General features: G+C 33.2%; 1 protein-coding gene across 1 annotated transcript in view; it reads left to right on the plus strand.

The window, feature by feature from the left end:
* The window catches only part of trpm2 (transient receptor potential cation channel, subfamily M, member 2), a 39,977-nt gene extending 13,395 nt beyond the window's left edge, over positions 1 to 26,582 (plus strand). The window contains exons 9-32 of the mRNA XM_065252368.2: positions 3,955 to 4,076; positions 4,507 to 4,848; positions 5,312 to 5,452; positions 9,981 to 10,116; positions 10,192 to 10,337; positions 10,481 to 10,593; positions 10,854 to 10,952; positions 12,405 to 12,630; positions 13,731 to 13,849; positions 13,964 to 14,102; positions 16,826 to 16,997; positions 17,590 to 17,770; positions 18,039 to 18,220; positions 20,928 to 21,060; positions 21,238 to 21,325; positions 21,414 to 21,501; positions 21,706 to 21,854; positions 21,965 to 22,014; positions 22,277 to 22,312; positions 22,413 to 22,499; positions 22,743 to 22,821; positions 22,959 to 23,060; positions 23,442 to 23,558; positions 25,319 to 26,582. Coding sequence (XP_065108440.1) covers positions 3,955 to 4,076; positions 4,507 to 4,848; positions 5,312 to 5,452; positions 9,981 to 10,116; positions 10,192 to 10,337; positions 10,481 to 10,593; positions 10,854 to 10,952; positions 12,405 to 12,630; positions 13,731 to 13,849; positions 13,964 to 14,102; positions 16,826 to 16,997; positions 17,590 to 17,770; positions 18,039 to 18,220; positions 20,928 to 21,060; positions 21,238 to 21,325; positions 21,414 to 21,501; positions 21,706 to 21,854; positions 21,965 to 22,014; positions 22,277 to 22,312; positions 22,413 to 22,499; positions 22,743 to 22,821; positions 22,959 to 23,060; positions 23,442 to 23,558; positions 25,319 to 25,444 — 3,173 coding nt within the window. The 3' untranslated portion in view covers positions 25,445 to 26,582. The remainder of the gene's footprint in view (positions 1 to 3,954; positions 4,077 to 4,506; positions 4,849 to 5,311; positions 5,453 to 9,980; positions 10,117 to 10,191; positions 10,338 to 10,480; positions 10,594 to 10,853; positions 10,953 to 12,404; positions 12,631 to 13,730; positions 13,850 to 13,963; positions 14,103 to 16,825; positions 16,998 to 17,589; positions 17,771 to 18,038; positions 18,221 to 20,927; positions 21,061 to 21,237; positions 21,326 to 21,413; positions 21,502 to 21,705; positions 21,855 to 21,964; positions 22,015 to 22,276; positions 22,313 to 22,412; positions 22,500 to 22,742; positions 22,822 to 22,958; positions 23,061 to 23,441; positions 23,559 to 25,318) is intronic.
* Positions 26,583 to 27,122: the final 540 nt, after the last annotated feature.

Genomic DNA, 27,122 nt, shown 5'->3' on the forward strand with positions numbered 1-27,122 from the left:
TTGTTACGTTTTAAAATATTTTTTTAAATAAGCAAATCATTTCATAAGCTCATGTCTTACTGCATAATAATATTTTCATAAAACAAAAACAATACTGAATACATGTAATAGTTTAATATGTTTATTGTGGTTTGTTCAAATAACTTTTGTTAAATAAAAAAAGATACTGCTGCTGTCGATTAAAAATTGCAGTTTTAAAAAAAAACTCACCAGAGGGACATATGTGACATTTTAAACCATCACCTGAAAAACACGAAGTCTTGGTCTATTCCATCTTCAAACACACAACTGACTTTCCCATTGTAAATATACTGGTATGTCTCTGTGCTTTTATATTTGCGCATTAAATAGTTTATATAATTTAATTAAATGTATATAAATAGTTTTTTGTGTCCACAGCACAACTTTCTTTTTCATGTGATTTTACGTATTGTTTTCTCATAGTTTTTTTCTATTTTTTATAATTTTCACTCGGGGTTAGAACGACTTTCTCTGTTACATTTCAGACTATTTAACCCAAACCCCAACTATAAACGCAAGTGAAAATAGTTTAAAAATCGGAAGAAAAACATGTAGAAACCAATACATAAAATTACATCCTAACCCAAACCCGAAATCTAACCCCAAGTGACAATTATTTAAAAATAGGAGAAAAAATAGGAAAAACAAAAGATAAACTGACATGAAAAAGAAAGTCGTGCTAGGGACACGAAAAACTATTTATAGAAATTCGTGCTCAATCACACAACGAAAAGTGAAAAAAACGTGTCCATAAACACAAATAAATAAATCAAATATTTTGTGACTACATCACGACTTGCCTTGAGGTAGGGTTGGATATATCGGTATGAAAGTGATTACCAGTATTGTGTTGTTTCATGATATGGATTATACAATACTGTTGATACAGTTACATATTCATGAGCACTATTTTTGCATTTCTATACTTTGCATTCATATATTTACAAACCACTGCCATCCATCTCTTATTTCACCATGTGGAGAGTGCACGCTATGAGTCCCGTACAGATTAACTGAGATGTGTCATGCAAATGAAAGGTAAAACTCGGTCACGGCTGTCACGGTTTTGTCATGTGTTCTTGTTTTGTTTATTGTTCATGTCTTTTATTATGTAGTTCTGTTTCATGTTCATGTCTTTTATACTGAAAGTCTTCATTGTCATGGTTGTCTCTTGTTTATCCATTCCTTGATGTGTCATGTTCTGATTGGTGCCCTGTCCCTATATATAGCCCTCATGTTCCCTTTATCCTTTGTTAAGCTGTAACATGTCTACTGGTGGTTTTATTTGATATCTTTTGTGTTTGTTCTTGTTTAATATTAAATAAACTGCACTTGGGATCTCAACTCGCTCGCCTCACAAATAATAAAAAATTAAACATGGAACAGAACTACATAATAAAAGACATGAACAATAAACAAAACAAAAACACATGGCGAAACCTTGACAACGGCTGTATTTAATTTCTTTATCGTGGTTGCCCCCTGCAAAATGCCACCCTGATGAGCTGCCCGTTTTAGAAAATAATTGATATGATTGGAAATATGTGTATCTTTTTTAGTCATTTTGCAGAGTGTGAATATGATGTTAAAGTGGACTAAAATGAAAACCTAGAAGCGCAGTGTTCACTTTCTTTAAAGTTGTGTCAAAATAAATATTTTTAACTCATTCCCCGCTAGCCATTTTTTGAAAAGTTGGCCGCCAGCATTTTTTGTGATTTTACAAAAGTTTCACAAAATGTATTCCAGGAAATTGTTCTTCTAAAAATATATCAACATAAAAATATATCAAAAGAAAGAACAGACCCTCTGCTTTCAAACAAAAAATAAACAAACAAACAAAACGTTTCATCCTATCTATATTTTTTATCTGCCTATAAACTCTTAAATATGGGTATTTTTCTTTAAAAATCTTTTTTTTGCAAAAAGCTGAAATAATTGCATTTTTGTGAAGGAATTTGTTAGAGATCAGATTCAGCATGATTATCAAAACATACACAGTGTTTAAAATAATGTTTTGGCTTCAGTTTTTGCATAAATTGGGTAAGTCATCTAGTGTACAATCGCAGATTAACATAAAAATGTATTGATGAAATAACTTGTCAACGGCGGGGAAAGAGTTAAAAGCATGACTTGTATTCTGTACATGGGCGTCGGAACCATTATACGTGGGTGGGACAGGACCCACCCACTTTTTAAGACCAATGATAATGGACCCACCCACTTTTTCTCTAATTTAGCGCATTTGTCTGTTCACTTATCAAAGCGCTGTTAGTCCAAATCCATTCCACTAGAGTAGGGATCCCTAACCTTTGCTTTTTTTTACACCGCGGACCCGTTTCAGCTTTTAAACATAATTCGCGGGGGTGAGTGGACGCTGAGTTGCTGTTCGAACATAGTGCTGAAAAACCTCATTTGCCAAATGAATAACGTTTTAAACAGAAGTAAATGTCAAACAACCATGCATTAGGGAAATTAATAACTGCTTTATTTATAGTATATTTTCTATAGACGTGTAAAAGCATATTATAGCGGATTATTTTACTTTCATTGTTTCACGAGTTTGCCTGACCATTTAGTCTTAATAATTCACGGTAAACGAACTTATAGCTTGGTGTTCTTAAAGGCAGCTCGAACCTTAGGTCGGACTCAAGCCCCAAGTTCAAGACACAGAAGAAAAAAGCAGGAGATGATGAGGAGAGATGCCAGAAGAATTGCATCTGTCGCGGAGGCACAGAGACTCCCGTTTTGCTTTTAATGATAATTAACACAGCACTAAATGTGGTTCCTTTCAAACGTTAAAAGTATAGGCTACTTGTTAAATATTACTGCTGTAAAATAGTTTATTTTGATTATGGCACGATCGCTGGATAATTTTCAAGTTTTTTTACAGAAGCCAATTACTTTTCATTTAGAACACGTATTAACATTATTTGCGAGGTACATTTGCAGATAATTCATAAAGTCATACCTCTGTTTAATCGATTGTGTTTTAGAAGTACACATGCTCAAACTCTTATGACAGCACAGCATTGTTTCCCGACGGAAACCATAAAATAAAGTGATCTCATTTCCAGAATCTCACATTTATATTTCTCTAAGAGAAAGAAAGAGAGATTGGGTATAACAAATAAAAAAGGTATACAAAAGTTGTATTAGTTTACCTTCATTCGTTTTTCTTACCTTTTATTTCCTCAAAATAAAAAATAAACATTGTAGCCTACTGTCAGAGTAGAGAAAAAAGATGACACAGAGAAAGATAACTGAAACATGACATCTGTCATTATTTGCAAAATATTTAAAGGGCTATTACCAGAATTTCGACCGTAATAGGCTACTGTCTTTAATTTAATAAACGCAAATGTTCAGGCTAATTAAAAGGAAACATGAAAATGTCATCTATTGCAGTAAATGTATTTTTCGGGGGGGGGGGGCTATGTGGGGACCCACCCACTTTTCATTTGCTTCCGACGCCCATGATTCTGTATATGTGTTGAATTATTTAAAAATAGTGCTTGTTCAATTTCATGAAAAAGTAGATACAAGGTTTTTAACTTGACAGTGACAATATGCATAATATTCATACGGCCATCTGCACAGTGGCACTTTTTGAGAAAAAAAATGTCTATGACCATTCCCTTACTTTTTCTTGTAGGTTAAAAATACATATTTTGTCAGTAATTTAACTAAAGTTTACTACCATGTGAATCCAAAATGTTTTTTTTCTCATGTGGCAATATACTCTAATACCGATATACCGGCTGGAGAGTGGAAAATATCGGGCTCATATCACTCACCCCTACCCAGTATACACAAGCTTCATTGTGAACCGATGCACACCAGACATCTGGAAGTTGAGGAGCATCATCTGAAAGGAACTGCTGATTTTATTGTGCGCTTTACAATTTTTGTGTGTGACCTTTGTTGTCTCTTCAGCATCCAGGAATGAAGAGGGCACCGGTCGACAGTCTTGGGAGAGACAGCTGGAGCTTGCTGTGGCCTGGAATCGAGTTGACATTGCAGAGACCGAGATTTTCACTGAGGAGAGCCAATGGACGGTGTGTTAAAAGTTATATAATATTTATATCATTTATAATAGTGTTATAATACTATTTATTAATATTAATAGTCAGATTTTAATAATTTTTACTGTTATTCATAATGTTTACAGCCATATATACACAGTCAGCAATCAGCATTTCACAAAGACATCAAATATAAGTTTGACTGGAGCTGTTTGCATATTTAAAACATGTAGACAATACCAAATAAACACTGTCTCTGTTAGTCATATGTGCACAAATGTAAATGCATGCAAATTTCTTAAAGCATTGCTGTATGATGACAGCAGGTAACCTGAAGACTAAACTGATTACAAAAGCCTTAACATTAGACTTAGTATTTGAGCTTATTTTAATGATAGTTTAAGGGTGTTTATTGTTCTGGATTTGTTTATAATGAAAGTAAAAGTGTGATTTTCTATCTCAGTCCAGTGATCTTCACCCGTCCATGTTCTCCGCTCTGGTGGGCGATAAGCCGGAGTTCGTGCGTCTCCTGCTGGAGAACGGTGTGTGTGTTCGGCAGTTTCTGGAAAATGAAGAGACGCTCTGTGAACTTTATGCCAACATGCCCGGTTGTTTCTTCTCACGTAAGCTGGTTAAACGTGTTCAGGACGGCAGGACCCGCAGAGGTCAAGCGTCATCCACCGGCAGTAATAAAGTTTCACTGATTCACGTGTCTGAAGAAGTGAGACATTTGTTGGGCAGCTTCACTCAGCCTCTGTATGGCTCACCACGCCACAAAACAACTAAAGACAACGTGTGTTTAACGGCAAGTTGAGATTACTCCAGACTCAGTCAAAACAGGATGTGGTTTTGGTTTTGGTTTTTGTTACGTCATTTCATGAGAATTAAATGTATATTCCCCCATATTCTCATTGGACGTTTAACCTTAGGGTTTTTTTTATTTACAATATTTTCCTCTTGCGAAAATCAACCATGGTTTTACTCAAATTAAAACCACAAAATACATGGTTACTATAATTAAACCCACAAAATCTATGGCTGAGCTACAAAAACTGCTGTAGTAATACCGTGGTTATAAAAACCTACTTAATTTTGTAAAGGTCATTGATTCTCCTTACTGTAACTTACAGTAATACAATAATAAGATTTAGGGGGAGTAAATGTGTTTGGGACATGACAGTTCATGACATTTTAGATAAAAATGAATCAATCATCCAAAGTTTTTGTCTGGTTTGACTGTTATCAGATGATGTTTGATTTCTTTACAGGTGCCATCCAAAGCGCCGGTCGAGCTTCCATGTTATGGTGACGAGTCGACCCCAGACTCGGTCTCGGATCCGGGCCGGGATCTCTTCCTCTGGGCTGTTGTACAGAATAACAGAGAACTGGCAGAAATTGGTTGGGAACAGGTAAAAATACTGAGACATTACTGACAAACTCTGTGTGTCATTGTTTATAGCGTACTTGATGAATAATTAAACATGTTCTTTTTTAATAGTGTGTGAACCTGAACACATAATGCAATGATAAATGTTTTAAACAGAAGATTTGCTACATTGTTGTCACATGATCTTTATTCAGTGGCTTTTATTACCCATATGGCAAAAAAAGTCAAATATCATTTTAACCCTCAAGAGTTCCTTTAAAAAACTTCCTTAAGTGTTCCTAAGGCCACAAAATGACACCTTCACAAAAACTGCTCTAAAAATAACATACGTCAATATTTTTTTTCATTTTAAACGATGCAGTCTTTTAGAACTACTTCTGCCTGAAACATAGATATCAAATAATGATTAAATTTGTGGAAATTTTAACCCTTTATATGCCTGTTTGTTTACATTAGCCCATGTTTTTTTAACAGAAAAAAACAAAAAAACTAAATATTTTCCAAAAAACACATTTGAACCACCATGTGATTATTATTATTATTATACCCTGAGATGGGTCAAAGATTGGTAGCAACATTGATTTCCATGCATTGTTATTTTTTGAACAAGGTCAGATTTTATTAAAAACTTCCTTAAGTGTTCCTAAGGCCACAAAATGACACCTTCCCAAAAATTGCTCTAAACATATCATACGTCAATATTTTTTTCATTTTAAACGATGCAGTCTTTTAGAACTACTGCCTGAAACATACATATCAAATATTGATTAAATTTGTGGAAATTTTAACCCTTTATATGCCTGTTTGTTTACATTAGCCCATGTTTTTTTAACAGAAAAAACAAAAAAACTAAATATTTTCCAAAAAACACATTTGAACCACCATGTGATTATTATTATTATTATACCCTGAGATGGGTCAAAGATTGGTAGCAACATTGATTTCCATGCATTGTTATTTTTTGAACAAGGTCAGATTTTATTAAAAACTTCCTTAAGTGTTCCTAAGGCCACAAAATGACACCTTCCCAAAAATTGCTCTAAACATATCATACGTCAATATTTTTTTCATTTTAAACGATGCAGTCTTTTAGAACTACTGCCTGAAACATAGATATCAAATATTAATTACATTTGTGGAAATTTTAACCCTTTATATGCCTGTTTGCTTACATTAGCCCATGTTTTTTTTAAAGAAAAAAACAAAAAAACTAAATATTTCCCAAAAAACACATTTGAACCACCATGTGATTATTATTATTATTATACCCTAGGATGGGTCAAAGATTGGTAGCACCATTGATTTTCATGCATTTTTATTTTTTGAACAAGGTCAGAATTTATACAAAACTCACACTTCCTAAGGCCAAAATGATCCTAAGGCCAAAATGACACCTTCCCAAAAACTGCTCTAAAAATATCATACATCAATATTTTTTTCCACTTTAAACTATTAAATGTTTTTACACTACTTCTTCCTGAAACATACATGTCAAATATTAATTAAATTTGTGGAAATTTTAACCCTTTAAATGCCAATATGTTAACATTAATCGAACCACAGTGTTCGCCTGATGTCGTGAAACCTTTTGTGGGACATCGTAGCCCAGATAGTGACCTGTCCTGATTTCTCACTCCAGAGACTGAGGGCTGATTCATTTTTTATCTGTAAACACCGGTCAGATTGAGCAGCCACACATAAGCCTGCAGTTTCTCTGTCTCAAGATCTCTCCAGTCAATGACTGTCTTCCATGTAGGTTTGTCATGGCCCCAATATGCTGCAGGATTTCATGCATCAGCATCAATGAAAAGCTTCGAGTCAGGGCTCTAATTCGGGCAGTGGCATAGTGTGTGAGCCCTGGGATCAAATCTCTGGCTGCTGGGAAGTAGCGGAGCATCTCCATGTTTGTGGGAGACCAGAAGATTTTTCAATATTTGACGTCCATCCTGCCGCCACTTCATCCATCTCCTGTCCGCTCTCACCTTCTGAGAAGTCTTCTGAAGATCCCTCTAATGAATTAGACTCCAGCTGGTCTACTTCCACCTCTGAGGCCTCCGTGTCGACCTCAGAATCCTCGGAGGAAGATGAGGAGCCATCCTCGCTCTTGAAGTGCATGATTATTTCAGGAGCCTTATGTGTGCTGTAATGCCTTGCCATTTTCACTACTTCTGCTAAACTGTTCATACTTATAGCAGTGTACTTGCATAAACAACATGAGCGAGAAACAAAATGAAGATTGAGTTTGTTTCGGTTCTGGCCTCTCATCGTTTTTATTACTGAATTAGTTTATAACGCAGAATGTGCCCTTCAAAAAGAGAAGAATTTGGATAATATCAGAAGAATGTTGAATATGCCCCCCTGCCCCACTCAACACCGACTCCACCCCGACATCACCACCACCCCCTTACCACTCAGACACACTTTTTTTACACACACACCAATTTTCAACATTAAAGGTTTATCTTTTCAGTAGCTATGCGGTCCGCAGAAAACAGCAAAAATTGTGACATTTTGATGAATGCATGAAATGGCAAAAAGTAGCGCCACCTGGTGGACAAGTATAAAAATTAAAACTTCAAGGCCAGTAGTTTAAAATGATATATTGACATAAAGGTATGTATTAGTTTATGTTAAGATAAATGGGGGGTCAAAAATGGTAGATGGTTTTAAATGGGGCAGTTTTTGTCCTTAGGAACACATTAGTCGGTTTTTGCGTAGCTTAGCCATTTTAAGCTAATTTAAAAAACTGAAACCAAAATTCTAAAATGTATCAAAAATGATTAACCTTTGGCAAGTTTGGGCAATATTCAATCATCACAGTCAAGGTGGTTTAAAAATCAAAATCAAAATGGCACAAAATGTCCCTAGGAACTCTTAAGGGTTAAATATATTTCAAAATCAGTTGCAGCCAGTGACTTCTCTTCCGAGGGGCGCAATTTCAAAATATGTGTTCGTTGCGTCATGTGAACCATGTGCATCATGCGTCATGTCAAAAAAAAGTGCCTCGAAAGGGTTTATGATAAAAGAATATTTTTACGTTTACTAAATACTCACAAGACACTTACTTAACATGTTGTGACAAGCTTCGCATCTCGCGCCCTTGAAAAAAAAGTCACTGGCCGCCACTGTTGAAAATCTACAAAAAATAATAACTAATATGCAACGTTTTTCTTCCAATGTGATTTTAATGTAAATGCTTTAAAATATATTTCAAAATATAAAAAATGTCCAAAATTGATATATATTTAAAAAATATATTTTTTACAGAAATTAATTTTTTACCAATATATTTTTTGGCGATTTGTTGTAAATTTTGAAATATATTTTTTAAATAAATATATTCTTAAGAATTTATTTAAACATCGCATTGGAAGAAAAACTGTAAATTTCGTGATATAGTCACGTAATTTTTTATTCTTTTTTCGTGATATTATCATGAATTTTCGCGTTTTTTCGTGATCGTATAACGAATTGCTGTTTTCGTGTGATTATCATATATTGGTTACTCAACTGCTTTGTCCTATTTTCTTACCATTGTCGCTTCGGTTTAGGGTTAGATTTACATAAAATGACATACCTACCCAAACCCAGCTTTAACCCTAATGCCAGGCGACATATAAAAAAATTAATCAGAAAAAATAGTATACACCAATATATAAAGTGACAATGGTTTAAAAATAGGAAAAAGCAGTTGAGAACTAACCAATATCTGATAATCACACGCTAACAGGAATTCATTATATGATCAAGAAAAAACGCAGAAATTTGTGATAATATCACGAAAAAAGATAAAAAAAATATGTGACTATATCACGAAACGTCGTGAGACTGGGTAGCAACATACAGTAACAGGTTTGAAAAGGTTAAAATTAAATTTAAACTGCTCAGTTGCAAAAATATACTTATAATTTTATATTTTATTCATACTTATACATCTTATACTTCATACATTTTGTAAAAACATATATTTTGTCAAGGAAAAATATATATATTTTGGCATATATGTTGTTAAATTAGAAATGTATTTGTTGCCTCTGAAATACATTTTAAAATATATGTTAATATATATAAAGGTTAAAACTAAATATATTTTCAAATTTAAAAATATATTTTATTAAGCTTCCCACAAAATGGATTTAGCATATATTTAAAACATATTTTTTGCTGTATGGGTATTCATCTCTGAGATACAAAAAACACATTTTTGTTAAAATGTCTCAATCTTTGGCATTGGTTCATACTGAAAATTAAAGATCAAGTAGACGTCATTGCATTGTGCTCTGATTTATTTTAAACATTTGTAATGTAATCTACTGTGTCCTCAAGATTGTTATTAATGTATTGATTAATGCATGAATGTACAAACTGTGCACAGTATGCATCGACTATACTGAGTGATGAAAACTAATCAATAAGCTTGAAGCTATTTTAAACATAAATCTGAAGTCTGACTGTGTTAGTGGCTGATTGTGTAGTTTAACTTCTTTACATCATGAGTAGTTTGTAGCACTGCTAACTGCATGCATTTCTGTGTGTGTTTGTATTTATAGTGCAGAGATTGTATCGCAGCCGCTCTGGCAGCCAGTAAGATCTTGAGAAAACTGGCGCGGGAAACCCGAGATCTTGATGGTGAGGAGGCGAAGGAAATGAGAGATCACGCCGATCACTATGAGGCACAAGCCATGGGTATGATGACCTCAACACTTCTGTCCTGAGTGTTTGTCATTTGTGTTTGTGTTGATCTTTAGCGTTGTGTTGTAGGTGTTTTCAGTGAATGTCACAACAGTGATCCTCAGCGAGCTCAGAAACTCTTGATCCGTATGTCACCGGCGTGGGGCAGATGCACCTGTCTGTGGCTCGCTCTGGAAGCTCAGAATAAAAGATTCATCGCTCACTCAGGAGTCCAGGTCATTATGAGGATTTCATTTCAATCTGTAAACCTGACATTAAGGTTGAGTCATGTAGGTTGAGTCTGTCTGTCTGTCTGTCTGTCTGTCTGTCTGTCTGTCTGTCTGTCTGTCTGTCTGTCTGTCTGTCTGTCTGTCTGTAGAGTCTGCTCACACAGATCTGGTCCGGTGAGCTCTCAGTGGATAATCCATACTGGAAGGTTTTGGTCTGCATGGTCTTTTTTCCTCTTATATACACTGGCTTCTTGTCCTTCAGGTAAAAAATATAACTGATTGAATTATAAAACTTTAAGATCAAAACTCAATCTTTTAAACATTAAATCCAGTCACCTTTAGATGGCAGCGTTTCACTATTAAAGTAAAAGTTTAAAGCAATCACCAGTTAGTAGTGCAGCCCTTTCTAATCTTATAAGAAATGATTTTTCAGCTACATTTTAAATTGTTAACTTTAATTATCTTCTGTAATGTCCAAATAAATGATGTTTGTGTGATGTGATGATGTTTGTTGTATTCCAGACGTGATGAAGATATTCAGAGAGCGGCAGAGAGGACAGAGCAACAGAAACTGGCCATGGATTCTGGACACACAAATACCAAAATTAAAAACAATTTACGGTATGTTAATGTAATATAAACATAAGCTAATGTAATGTGAATGCATTATTATCCTGTGATGAATAATGTTTTCGTTTACACTTTATTCCGATGATTCCCTTACATGTCAACTAACTGTTCACATGTACAGAAAGTTGACATGTACGTGCAAAATTACTTAAAGCATACCTTTGTTTTAAAACTGTATTTATCTAAGCATAAATGAATAATAAGATTTCCTCAATAATAAGAGTGAGCCTCAAACATGATTGTTTCCTCCTTTTTATATAAACCTTGTGCATGTAAAAGACCGCTGGAAAACAGATCAATCTCAACATAACACCAGCTGTGACATTACAGTCGAGATGTACGCCACAACATTCAATTAATTACACTGTCATTACAATACTAAAAACTAAGTTGTAACTGCTGAGTTAGCACTATATGCTAGTTAATGCTATATATGGCAGATAATGCCATAGGCTAGTTAATGCTATATGCTAGTTAATGCTATATGCTAGTGTTTAGGCTGAAGTTCTACTATAGACGTTACAGTTACGTTTTGCAGGTCCATACTGAAAACAACACAAACTTACCACTCAGAAACGTCCATTAACAATCTCCAAACAATTGATTATTACTCAAAATTTGATATAGACTCAAACATAAGATCTGTTTACACACACACAGAGCTACTGAAAGAGCTGCTCTGAGAAACAGCCAATCAGAGCAGAGCTCATCATTATTATTCATGACCCTTTCATTCTAAAATTAGGAGCTATTTATACAGGTCATGTTTGGTGATTTAAAGAAGACATGGATCTTTGCAGGCTTTGAAAATTAAACTTCTCTTTATTATTTATAACATAATGCAACAGTTGTAGATCTGACTCTGATGCACTTATAGCAACATTATACATCCCGTTCTTTGTGTTTTGAAAACTTTGATTGTGTTTACAGTGCACAATATAACACGTGTTTTATTTTTTACACAATTGACTTATCTGTATAGCGCTGTTTTCACTTTCCTCAAAACGGGCTGATGTCGTCCTTGTTCTATGAAGTCTAATGAGTTCTGATTGTGTAGCTTGTTTAGTGTGTTGTGATTCGATAGTAGCTTAGCTTGCCGTTAGCTTAGCTGACGACTGACGTATTCCTGTGGGCGGAGTTTAGTCAAAAAATTGTTCTAGTGACGTCATTAAAGCAGGAGATAGAGGGCTGTAGTCCAAACCGGCCGTTCGCTGTAGGCTTTGCAGGGCAAATTCTGTTAAAGAAAATATATCGCCTGGCAGTGAACTTTGAGCTTTATCATTTTACAGGTATTATTTATGCTCTAACAGCAACATTACACACTTAAAAATGGGATCACAAGAACGTGACCTTTACAAACAGTGCAGATGAAACCAAATCACTGCTCGTCTTCAATTATTATAGACCGTAATAAATCAAATGTCTTCTCTATTGTTTATCCAGTGGCTCTTCACAGACGTCTCAGCTCAAGCCTCTGAACTGCGGATCTCGCCTTATGAAATTCTTTCATTCACCTCAAGTGAAGTTTTACTGGAGTATCGCCTCTTATTTTGGTTTCCTGTGGCTCTTTGCCGTGGTTCTGATGATCGATTTCCAGACTTTTCCATCATGGAGAGAACTTCTGCTCTACGTCTGGCTGGGATCACTGGTGTGTGAGGAGGTTAGACAGGTGAGAGATCTCCGTCTGTCTGTCGATTTGTCTCTTGTTTTCAGTACAAATACCTAAAAAGTACCTAAAGGGACACTCTACTTTTTAAAAAATATGCTCATTTTCCAGCTCCCCTAGAGTTAAACACTTGATTTTTACCGTTTTGGAATCCATTCAGCCGATCTCCAGGTCTGGCGTTACAACTTTTAGCATAGCTTAGCACAATCCATTGAATCTGATTAGACCATTAGCATTGCACAAAAAAATAACAGCAGGCGTTGTGATATACGCACTGCCTGAAAATAGTGCCCAGCTATTGAAAGTTACTGAAAGTTATTGAAAGTTACCAAGGGCACTATTTTCAGGCACTGGGTAATATCACTACGCCTGCTGTTATTTTTTTAGCGTGATGCTAATGGTCTAATCAGATTTAATGGATTGTGCTAAGCTATGCTAAATGTGGTAGCGCCAGACCAAAGATTGGCTGAATGGATTACAAAACGGTAAGAATCAAATGTTTAACTCTAGGGGAGCTGGAAAATGAGCATATCTTCAAAAAAGTGGAGTGTCCCTTTAAATCAAGATGCATTTTCATTGATGAGCAACATGACCTAAGAAAATAAGTTTAGTTTTAAGACAAAAAATATCAAATTTAAGTGAATTTGTGCTTAAAACAAGCTAAAAAAAATCTGCCAATGGGGTAAGAAAATTTAGTTTGGATTTTTAATTAAGTGTTTAAGAAAAAAGTAAACTTATTTCAAGATTTGAAATTTGAAGATTTGTTCTTACCACATTGGCAGATCTTTTTGCTTGTTTTTAGCACATAGATTGGACATCTATTGGAGTGACTAACAGTAGATGTCCAATCACAGTAAGGTAAAAGGGAAGTCAGATTCTAATACTCCAAAAACCAACCAAAAAAAAAAAAAACAGAAGAACTAACAAAGAGTAAAATTTGATAAAATCAGTCAACCTTGCTCTATAATAATAAAAATATGAAATGAATGTTAACAGTCAGAATATAGACATATAAGCGTGTTTGATTTAAAATATTATGTTATTGTTATTATGTTTGTGGTGTACGTTGGACTGATGGATTTATACTCTTAAATGATTCACAGCTTTATCACGACTTTGATGGCTCTGGTTTTCGTAAGAAAGCAAAGTTGTATATCAAAGATGTGTGGAACATTCTGGATGTGCTGTCAATTGTGCTGTTCATCGCCGGTCTGGTATGCAGGTAAAGTTAAAACAGTTCAGATCAGTAGAGTAAAATAAGATTTCAGTTGAGTTAATGACACTGAAGTAAAGATACTGTACTATAAATCTGAGTATTTTATTTTGTATCCCGCAGGCTGGAGTCCTCAGACACTTTGTTCTACATTGGTAAAGTTCTTCTGTGCATTGACTTCATTATATTCTGCCTGAGACTGATGGCCATCTTTACCATCAGTCGAACCCTGGGACCCAAAATCATCATTGTCAGGAGAATGGTGGGTTTCATAACATTCATTTATTCTGTTCACATCAACATGGTTTATGCTTTGAGATGCGATCAGATTTTTAAGAGTTTGTGGTCCACTGTAGCTTTATGACCTTAAAACTTTCCAAAGTGGCACAGATAAACTTGATTACATGACCGTACACTTTTATTGGTCAGTGATGATTATTGAATGTTTATTTGGAAACTAACTATGGAGGCCCTATATGATCTAAGGGCATTATCTAAATGGACGTAAAGGGTGTGTTTTGGGCGTAACGTGCAATAAACCAATGAGAGTCTCATCTCTCATCCTCTTTAAAAACCAGTTGCGCTCACGCCATGCTGATTCTCTATTTAGATTGGGGAATTTGCAAACTCAAAACTAAGCAAAGGAAAAAGACCCCCAGTTTCAGATTGATGTTAAAAAAAAATGTCTTGTTTTCATTTGTATTGAAATTGTTTTTTTTTATTATTAAAACCTTTAAAAGTCGTTTTCTTTCAGTCATGGAATTAAAATGCAGGCTTTTAATTGCAATAAATGTATGGATTGCCTACATGATCTCTGGTTTATACTGTAAAAATACTTTATTTGTAACAAACAGGAGATAAAGAATTTACAAATGTGCGTCATGAGTGCTTTGAAAAGCATTACCTAAAAACGGTTCTCATCTCATATCCAGAGGTACAATGTCATCATATATAATAAATCCGCGGGGTGCCATTTAAAGAAATATTTTTAAATATATTTGCATTTGTTTAAAGCAAAGCATTTATTTACTTACCAGACTGTAGGTGAAGCAGCTCTTTACACCTTCTAACGTCTCATAATCGGTCCTCATTTATATCCAAGAGACTCAATAATAATCTTTTACATTTTAATCCTTTATTTTTTATATTTAATAATGTTTATGTGCTGCTGTGCATCCATGTGATAAGCAAACACGCAATGTCGTCCCGTTTATAGGCGCATATTTCTAACACGCTCATTAAATAACAAAAACAATATTGCGCCATTGACTTTAGGGCAGGTTTTTGTTGGTCAATGGCATAGTCTATTTTAGTTGCCTCAAATTAGCAATGCGCCAACAATGCGCTAAACACACCTCGTTCTCAAGCAAGAACGTCCATGGGCGCAAAATTGGGTGCAAATGCATTTGCTATTTAAAGGAACAGTATGTAAGAAATTTATATCAATTAATCATAAAATGGCCCTGATATGTCACTAGACATTAAGAAACCATTTTCATTTCAAATACTTATATCACTGACAACAGTGGTCTGGCCAGGATATTGTCATTTAAAAAGTGGAGTTGCAGCCCTCAACTGATGTTTATGTTGTCATGATGTGTATTGGGCAAGCAGTTGGGTGATTACAGTACCAGTTTTATAAACACGTTTTGTTATTGCAATACCAGTTTTGACCACAATCCTACATACTGTTCCTTTAAACAACGTGGCGCTAAACATGAAAATTATAATTACGCTGGGTTTAAACTAGCAAAAGACACTTGCGCTGCGTTGCGCCGGATGTATGATAGGGCCCTGCCCTGGATGTCCAATCACAGAGAGGAAAAGGGAAGTCAGATTCTAATATTCCAAAAAACAAACAACAACAAAAACAGAAGAACTAAAAAAATAAATGTTAAAGAGTTAAATTTGGTAAAATCAGTCAAGCTTGCTGTGTCACACCTAATGTATAACTTTTAAGTTCCTGTAAAGTCAATCTTGAAAAATGTTTCTAAACACATTATAAATGTTAAAAATTTATTTTTAAAACACGCTAAATTTAAACTATTTTGTACTAAATTGCAGTGTTAGATCAATAAAGGTCCCCTATTGTAAAATTTGAAATTTCATGACTTTTTTCATGATAACTAAGGTCTATGGGCTATGAAAGTACCATTTAAGTGTCAAAACAGTCATTTCACAGTCAAGTGCACATAGCCTGCTTGAAATAGCTGTTTTTTAATGAACCGTTGGAACTTTAGTAAAAAGGTGACGTCAGGATTGCGCAGATAATCCTGCCTGTTTTTCCAAGATTTTATTTGATCTGTTTGGCTTTTTTCAATCATTTAAATTTGGCAGGGTGGTTAATATTTTTTTTTGTGGTGTGACAAACTCAGAACACATTTAAAGGGACACTCCACTTTTTTTTTCATTTTCCAGCTTCCCTAGAGTTAAACAATTGATTTTTAATGTTCTGGAATCCATTCATCTGATCTCTGGGTCTGGGAGTGATATTACACAGTGCCTTAAAAGAATCCCCTTGGTAACTTTAAATAGCAGGGGACTATTTTCGGGCACTATGTAATATCATTGCGCCTGCTGCAGCCATAGTACAGCAGCAAAGTTCTTGATTATTACACCAGAATGAGATTATAGATTATATATGGATTCCAAAAAAGCAAATATTTAACTCTAGAGGAGCTGAAAAATGTGCCCATTTTCAAAAAAAGTGGATTGTCCCTTTAATATCTGACTTCACGGGGATTTTATAAACTAGACCCAACCAAAAACCCTCAGCTCGAGGTCTGTTTCATAGTAAAGGTCAGAGAAAGATCACTGACATTGGTTTTGTATAATATGACGCCTTTAAGAATGCTTGTGTGAGATAAAAGTACACGCATATCATGTTTAGAATAGATCTGATATGTATTTATGATTATAGAAATAAATGCTGACAGATATTATTTATTGATTGGTCAGAATATTCTCTTGTTTTGATATCTACAGATGACGGATTTGTTCTTCTTCATGTTTCTGTTGAGTATCTGGGTGGTGGCGTACGGCGTGGCTAAGCAAGGCATTTTGATTCAGAACGAAGACAGACTGGATTGGATCCTCCGCGGTGCTGTTTATGAGCCGTACCTCATCTTATTCGGCAACCTCCCCACTGATATAGACAGTGAGAACTTTATTTTTCCATTCATCCTCAAAAGACATTCAAGAGAAATGAAGCTTGTTGAGATTATTTTGGATTTTAGCATTGTGACATTATTTTAATGTAGTTCTAAACTTAGGTTTGGGAGGAGCCTAAACATTTAGTCCCGTCAATCACTCTGAGAGCTTATATAAGCGAGTCAGTCTCCACGCTTTCACAGTGATGATTCCTCCACAACCCTCCTCCTCAAGTTTGAGCTCCCTTCCCAATTTTTCATGGAGGCTTTACAACATGACATATATGTATATATAAAAGCTATAAAACAAATGTTAATATGGTGTTTGAATACCACTTTGTATGTTATAGTCATGAAAATAATGTCACAATTCTCATTTGCATTAAACATCTCAGTCTTATTTAATGTTTTATCTCCTGTTAGTTGATACTGATAGGTAAACAGTTGAGATATTAAAGAGATTTTATTGGTTTTCCGGTGAGAAATTGTTTAGCAAGCTATCCATATATTCTGTCCAGAAATAAGAAATCCAGAGATTCGATAACAACAGATATTTAGACAGATAAAGTAAATGAACATCTGTGTTTTTTTGTGTTCCAGACACTCAGTTTGATATGAACAGCTGTAGTGTAAATGCCACAGACCCTTTAAAGCCCAAATGTCCCATTTTAAGTGACGACAACATGCCAGTATTCCCAGTATGGCTGACCGTCATTCTGCTGTGCGTCTATCTGCTGTTCACCAACATTCTGCTGCTTAACCTTCTTATTGCCATCTTAAGGTGAGTCTACATGCTGTAAAACACACAGACACTTATCTTACTTGTGGCTATGCATACTGTACACACTTGGGAAAACTTTTACCCAAAGTGAAACACACACACAGAGCTATTTGTAATGCCGATATGCTAATAAAATAGTTTTGCCATTGTGATTGTGTTTCTGCTTAACATGAAGATTCTGTAAGTGTTTGCATAAAAAGTGAATGTATTGAAATGAATCCATATCTCATGTGGAGTCTTGTTGAAATGCTGTTACTGTCCATCACAGCTATACGTTCCAGGAGGTTCAGGACAACACCGACACCATCTGGAAGTTCCAGCGTTATGAGCTGATTAAAGAATATCACAGTCGTCCTGCTCTCCCGCCACCCTTCATCCTCATCAGTCATCTCGTCATCTTCATCAAAGGGGTGTTTGTGCGTTCACCAGCACTGGGACACAAATACTTCAGTGGGTGACCCTCTTTAATTACATTCAGATTTTAATTTTATTTATATTGTGCTTTTCAGAATTGTTAAATGTTTCCGAAGCAGCTAATAAAAACAAGAGAAAAAAACATATAAAAATCAGAATGAAAACAAAAGCAGCAAAGTACATTGGCTAAGATTAAACTGTACGAGTGAGAAAAAACCTTGAGAGAAAGAGCCAGACTTTAAAAATACTATATATTGAGTACTATGTATTTAAAAATACTATACATTGAGTACTAAATATTTAACATATTATATATTGAGTACTATATTTTTAAAAATACTATATATTGAGTACTATATATTTAAAAATGCTATATTTTGAATACTATGTATTTAAAAATACTATATATTGAGTACTATATTTTTAAAGATACTATATATTGAGTACTATATATATAAAAATGCTATATATTGAATACTATATATTTAAAAATACTATATATTGATTACTATATTTAAAAAAATACTATATATTGAGTACTATATTTTAAAAAATGCTATATATTGAGTACTATGTATTTAAAAATACTATACATTGAGTACTAAATATTTAACATATTATATATTGAGTACTATATATTTAAAAATACTATATATTGGGTACTATATATTTAAAAATACTATACATTGATTACTATATATTTAAAAAATACTATATATTGAGTACTACTAAATATTAAACATATTATATATTGGGTACTATATATTTAGAAAATACTATACATTGATTACGATATATTTAAAAATACTATATATGAAGTACACTATATTTAGAAATACTATATATTGAGTACTATATATTTAAAAATGCTATATACTGAGTACCATATATTTCAAATGCTATATTTTGTGTACTTTATTTTTACAAATGCTATGTTTTGAGTACTGTATATTTTAAAATTACTATATATTTAGAAATACTATATATTGAGTACTATATTTTTAAAGATACTATATATTGAGTACTATATATATAAAAATGCTATATATTGAATACTATATATTTAAAAATACTATATATTGATTACTATATTTTAAAAAATACTATATATTGAATACTAAATATTTAACATATTATATATTGAGTACTATGTATTTAAAAATACTATATATTGAGTACTATATTTTTAAAGATACTATATATTGAGTACTATATATTTAAAAATGCTATATATTGAATACTATATATTTAAAAATACTATATATTGAGTACTATATATATATAAATGCTATATATTGAATACTATATATTTAAAAATACTATATATTGATTACTATATTTAAAAAAATACTATATATTGAGTACTATATTTTAAAAAATGCTATATATTGAGTACTATGTATTTAAAAATACTATACATTGAGTACTAAATATTTAACATATTATATATTGAGTACTATATATTTAAAAATACTATATATTGGGTACTATATATTTAAAAATACTATACATTGATTACTATATATTTAAAAAATACTATATATTGAGTACTACTAAATATTAAACATATTATATATTGGGTACTATATATTTAGAAAATACTATACATTGATTACGATATATTTAAAAATACTATATATGAAGTACACTATATTTAGAAATACTATATATTGAGTACTATATATTTAAAAATGCTATATACTGAGTACCATATATTTCAAATGCTATATTTTGTGTACTTTATTTTTACAAATGCTATGTTTTGAGTACTGTATATTTTAAAATTACTATATATTTAGAAATACTATATATTGAGTACTATATTTTTAAAGATACTATATATTGAGTACTATATATATAAAAATGCTATATATTGAATACTATATATTTAAAAATACTATATATTGATTACTATATTTTAAAAAATACTATATATTGAATACTAAATATTTAACATATTATATATTGAGTACTATGTATTTAAAAATACTATATATTGAGTACTATATTTTTAAAGATACTATATATTGAGTACTATATATTTAAAAATGCTATATATTGAATACTATATATTTAAAAATACTATATATTGAGTACTATATATATATAAATGCTATATATTGAATACTATATATTTAAAAATACTATATATTGATTACTATATTTAAAAAAATACTATATATTGAGTACTATATTTTAAAAAATGCTATATATTGAGTACTATGTATTTAAAAATACTATACATTGAGTACTAAATATTTAACATATTATATATTGAGTACTATATATTTAAAAATACTATATATTGGGTACTATATATTTAAAAATACTATACATTGATTACTATATATTTAAAAAATACTATATATTGAGTACTACTAAATATTAAACATATTATATATTGGGTACTATATATTTAGAAAATACTATACATTGATTACGATATATTTAAAAATACTATATATGAAGTACACTATATTTAGAAATACTATATATTGAGTACTATATATTTAAAAATGCTATATACTGAGTACCATATATTTCAAATGCTATATTTTGTGTACTTTATTTTTACAAATGCTATGTTTTGAGTACTGTATATTTTAAAATTACTATATATTTAGAAATACTATATATTGAGTACTATATTTTTAAAAAATATGCTGTGCTATTGATAACTAAAAAATACTTTTATAAACGGTCGTTGGTTGGTTGGGTTGAAGTTTTTGCTTCTTCTTCACAGGACGAGAGCTTGGGAAGTCTGAGGAAGAGGAGCTGCTGTCATGGGAGGCTTTCATGAAGGATAACTATCTGTCATCTACACGTCAAGATGAGAATCACAGTGTGGAGCATCGAATCCAGGACACAGCTGAGAAGTACTGATTATGATCTGAATACACACTACATAAATATGTATAAATATGAACATGACATTGCGTTGAAAGCTATTATGATATATTCCAATGAATGAAATAACAACAGAAAATCCACAAACATAATATTATCCTTCAAACTAGTTTTGTTTGAAAGTCAATGTGTCCATGTCTTGTCAGGGTTGGAGAGATGTCTGAACTTCTGGAGAGGGACCAGAAGATGGTTTCCACCAAAATGGCAAAAAGACTCGCCAAGCTGGAAGAGCAGGTCTACAGTTCTTCCTCACATAAATCTATATTCATGTCAGACCTTAGTAATGTGAGTGTCACATGGTGCATTCGTTGTCATCTGGCAGGTCACTGAATCCACCAAAGCTCTTCGCTGGATTATGGACGCTCTGCAATCTCAGGGATATAAATCCAAACTGGAACCGCCTTTATTGAGTGAGCAGAGTGTTTTTAAATCAGCTCTCGTCAGATGTAGGCATCCTTATGGTTTAACAGTTATAGGCACTTTCATTAGTTTCTTATGAGAGCCATGCATCACAAGTGCTTGTTAGATTATATTATGTCTAAGATAAAATATATACTAAAATAAAAACTAAACTTAAATGCATAGTTTTAAATGACGTTTTTTTTCATATTCAGCAAGTAAAAGCACTGACAAGGACGATGGTGAGTCCAGCAGACAGGAGACAGAAGATGAGAAGTCTCCTCACACCTATGCACGTCAGCTTCAGTATCCCGGCAGTAATTTCAGACGCTTTCCTGTACCTGAAGAGAAGGTGTCCTGGGAGGTGCCTGATGTTCACTGATGTCTTTCCTTTAAATCATTGTGAATGAAATTAAACAACATTCTGTTGGGTTTTGTTTCTTTTTTCTGACACATGTACATTTACTCTTTTAGACAAACTTCACTCCTTACCTTCCCCAAGTTTACAATCAGCAGGAAAGCGAGTAAGTTTGATACCAAAAAACAGAATTAAATTGGATTTGAAATAATTGTGTTTACAATAAGCTTGTATTTAATATATACATATATCGTTTCATTAAGCAAAGCTTATAATATTCTTAAACAGCAACTACTGTATGAACGCATTCAGATTATTATTTATAACTCAAATGTTGTTTCTTTTTTAATTGTTTTTCAAAAATTATGGCATTATTTTCTCACTGTCAGTGCATATATATATATATATATTTAAAATGTTTTTTACAGGAATAGTTCAGATGCTTCAATTTTAGACAAATACAGGTATTCCCAAAATATATATTTTTATGATTAAACACTTTTGCTAGAATTTGATACAGTTGATTTTATTTTAGTACCTTCATTCTCCTAAATGAATTAACAGGAATCCAGGAGGAAGAACTGGGATACGAGGAAAAGGGGCTCTTAAATCCCTTGGTCCAAATCACAAAATCCATCCAATCCTTACCAGGTAAACCACACTGAATTAAAATCCCATTCTTGTCCTGATCCATGCTGGAATTAAAATCTAATCTCTAATCAGATCAAATTGAAGTTTTCAGCTAAAGACATAAAAACGCTGCATCTGCATGTCACAAATGAGATTATACCAGATTAACGTTTGCATTCATCCGGCTCTCGGTTAAGATGCTGTGATGGTTTGAAAGTTGTGTAAGAGTTATAGAATGAAGTAATTGAGCTGTTTCGTCTGCAGATGGCGTGATAGTGAACAGACAGCACTGGAATTTCTCGCCGTTTATAAAGATGCAGAGAAGTGTTTTTGTCTTCCAGGGGTAAGAATAGACAAAACCCAAGACTTTTTATTTACAATTATGAATGGGAAATTGAACTCGCTGTACATAAAATAATTGTATTGCTTTTTATTTTCCACTGATGGTCCGCCTGATGGTTTTATACATTGTTCTTGTAGGGTCCAGCCAAAGCTAATGAGACTCTGCCACAGACACTGGAGAGAATTCTGGGTAAAAAATTAAACGAGAGGATCAAATCTGAACTACAGGCTGCAGAACAGGTGAGCAAAAGGTGGTAGAGCATTGCATTAACAGCATAAAAGGCCATGGGTTCAAATCTACTGATTAAAATGTATACCTTGTGATGTACTGTGAAGTCGCTACAGATAAAAGCGTCGGCCAAATGTGTGAATGTAAATGCAAAACTTAACACAGCTGTTGAGACCTGATCAAAGATTTCTGGTTGAAAATAAACCAACTTTTATCAAATTTACATTACGTAACATGTGCTTTGGTCAATACACAGGTGATTCATTCAATCTATCACCTTAATTTTATTATTTACATGCGAGCTATTAGTATATGAATGAAATGAAAATTTTAGCACGCAGCTGAACTTCCCCAGTGCTAATTGGGATGTGTGTGGTTCCTCTCTTTTACAGATTTATAAGGGTTATGTAGATGATAGCAGAAACACAGACAATGCCTGGCTGGAAGCCACTGTCCTCACACTTCACTTTGACAATCACAGTCCAGTGATGTCACAAATAAACGCCATCGTGAGTATATAAAAACATCCCTTCATGCTTAATATGAATAACTAAATCTCTAAAATCAAGAGTCATCTGTACATATTAACATAAAGAAGAATAAGTACTGTTTTTTCATTGCACCATTACACCTGCTATGAGCTTCACATGATCTGTGTCACTGCATATCAGATTTATGAAAGGTTAAAATAAAATCTTGTAGATATTGATCAGGCATTTGCTCTTATTTATATTCTGTGTTTTAGTATTGTTAGTCATGTTCATGACAGTCACAAAACATTAAGGCCCAGTGCCGCTGCTAGCCATTTTGGTGCCCTAAGCATAATTCCTTTATAATGCCCCGACCCTGAGAAAAACAATGTTTGTTTTTGCCAGTTTAATTTTTTATTGACAAACATATAACTTAATAGCAGAAAGTAAAATCTTCACAGCTTTAGCCAACACACACTACACATTTAAGTGCAAACTTTTATAGAATAGCAAAACAGAAAAAATTACCAAACTTAAATTATCAAAATAATCCAGACATGGTTTTCCCAAGTACAATGTCACTTTAAATAAATTACATTAAATAAACATCAATAAGTAAACAAGAATACTCAATATTCTTAAATAAAACAAAGATTCAGAGAACTAAGTGTCACAGTAATGTTTGCTTCATATCATGACGTTTTATATTTATATTATATATTTAAAGTGATGAATTGTAACATGTGCACTGACTGCTAACGTTAACTTTTACTGAGAAAGTATTAACCACCGTCACGTCAAAATAAACCACAAAATAAACTGCTGCTCAATATCTAAAGAAACGTAGAAAAGAAAGTAACAGCTGCGTCAGTTATTTGTAAAGTGAATATGCATAGGTAATGTTTTACAGTAAAATCTCAATTTAGCTTGCACTGAAGTTATAAATTATAACAACATAGTTTGCTAAACATTAATATCAGCACAGCAAGTTCGAGGCGCATTACGATTAGCAGCAGCTGCAGCCCATGCGCATTTCCCTTAATAGGAGTGAATGATAAAACATGATGGATTTACCTGCAAGTGATGCACGGGCATCATCCCGCAGTTTCTTCCTTTTTCTTTTTTCCGATCCTGACTCCTGCTGTCTTTTCGGGACCATTTCCAAAAGTTGCCTTCTAACTGGCCGTTTCTCAATCCGAAAGCTGCAGCCTGCGCGAGGTCGCATATGCAGGCTGCATACGTCATCAAGCCTGGTTTATTTCAGTTAACTAAACATTACATTAGCAAGTCATAAGCATATTACAACAATTTACGATTAACTAAGAATAATAGTTCACTTTATAATCGTTAATATTACGAAATAAGAAAGTTTTAGTGACGTATGCAGCCTCTAAATGCTACCTCTGGAGGCTGCAGCCTTCGGATTGAGAAACGGCCTCTGTCAAACTTCGTCAGGCGCCCGCGCGATCAACCGGCACGGACATCAAAGGCTGGGGGCATACTTTCTAGACTAGAGCCATTAAATTATCTCGTTCCCCCTTTTTTGTAACATATACATGGATATAAAGGGCCTAATAATATTTCTATAGACTAATGAAATAATTTCAGCATTATAATTTTTTTTCATTAGGCTATTATTTTTGGTGCCCCCTCAGCATGTGATGCCCTACGCACAGCGCGTGATGCGCGTTATGGGAGCGGCGGGGCTGTTAAGGCCTAAACAAATATTTTGTATGAATTGGTTGATGTATAAGCTTGCCTGCAATATTTCAAGTCTCAACCAAGTTGTCTATTTGCAGGTTGAAAGCCCGTCGTCATCTCTCCAGCCCTTTCAATGGCAAGAAGTGAGCATTAAAACATGTTTGTGTCCGTACCAACGAGAGGCTTTACGTCTCATAGCGCAGCGTCACAACACAAACTTCTGATCTTCAGGAAAACACACTACATCAAAAACTATGACCTCAACCACACAACCGTTTTACCTGTGCTGAAAAGCTTGAATTCATGGGAATGATCTTTAATCAGGATGTTATTTGAAAGAAAAGACACTGTTGGCAAACAGAATTGTGAAGATTATGGCTGCTTTTATATTCATTTCAAAAGCTCTGCAATCTGCCATTCGTCTGAAAAACATGCATGTCAGTGGATCATTTTATTTCAATTTTCTCATTTATTTCTTCTTATTTAATTCATTTTAATTTTAAAAATGTTTTATGATGGGTGTTTTGCTGTCTTGGTCAATATGAATGTGGTTGATGAGCTTTTTTTGTAATACTCCATTATGTGTTATCACATACATTACTGGAAGTCAATAGAGAATAGTATTGCCTTATTCAGTTACAGGACGCAATAATGTTGAACAAATGCTTACTGGTTTAGATGCCATAGATGTATAGATAGATGCACAGATAGATAATTACTGCATGCGTGATGCTATCGATGGTGTAGAGTAAGCTGGCTATTATTGCACAGTTAACCCTGACAGGTTGATCAGGATCCTTTTGCAAAGTTATGAGAGGCTGTAATTTATTGTACTTATTTGACAGCTACTTACCAAATAAATCAAGGACATTAACTATTGATTGAAATATATATTACAGAAGATGTTATTGATTGCTCACAATCTGATATTCCTGAAACTCATGTAATAGTGAGTTCTGACGGGGTGTTTTGTGCGAAAAAGCAGGATCCTATTACACAACACATTATAAATGTAATAAAGCAAATATATGAGCACTTAATGTGGTAACACAAAATGGTACATGCAGTTATAAATGCCTTACAATTAGAAAGCAAGGCAGTGTATGTGAAGTAAATAAAGTCTCTTACATACAAATTTTGAGTTTGAGTGTGAATCAGGTTTGTAATTAAAATATAAAAATATTCTGCCATGCCAAAGAATTAAAAAACTCCTAAAAACAGTGTGTGCAAATGATCAGGTGGGACTGTCAAACGATTAATCGCATACAAAATAAAAGTTTGTGTTTGCATAATATATTTGTGTGTGTATTGTGTGTAATAATTATGATTATATAAATGCACACATACATGTATAAATGTAAGAAATTTTATATATGTATATATTTGTATTTATATATAATACAAAATATATAAAAATCTCAATAAATAAACAAATGAATATAGATAGATGGATAGATTTTGATATATTTTATATTATATATAAATAAAAAATATATACATAAAAAAATACATTTATACAAGTATGTTTGGTGTATTTATATATACAAAATAATTACACACAGTGCACACATGTATATTATGGAAAAAACGATTCATCTTTTGAAAGCCCTATGATAAGATGTTCAGGTTTGTCACTGTAAAACATTAGTGTGCATTTACACTATTATTTAGTATTACATAGATATTATATAGATTTAGTAGGCTATTATATTGATATTACAGTAAAATTCCAAATATACTTTCTCATTTAAAAAGAGTCCTAGAAATATTGTTTTGTATACATGAGAACCCCGCCCACCAAAGTCGCGTCATCAGGCCAAGTCAGAGAAATGACTGACAGTCTATAAAATGATTGACAGGCAGGAGGCGTTTCTGATGATAGTCTTATGAAAATACATCTAT

The sequence above is a fragment of the Paramisgurnus dabryanus genome, chromosome 15, assembly GCF_030506205.2.
Source record: "Paramisgurnus dabryanus chromosome 15, PD_genome_1.1, whole genome shotgun sequence".
Taxonomy (NCBI): domain Eukaryota; kingdom Metazoa; phylum Chordata; class Actinopteri; order Cypriniformes; family Cobitidae; genus Paramisgurnus; species Paramisgurnus dabryanus.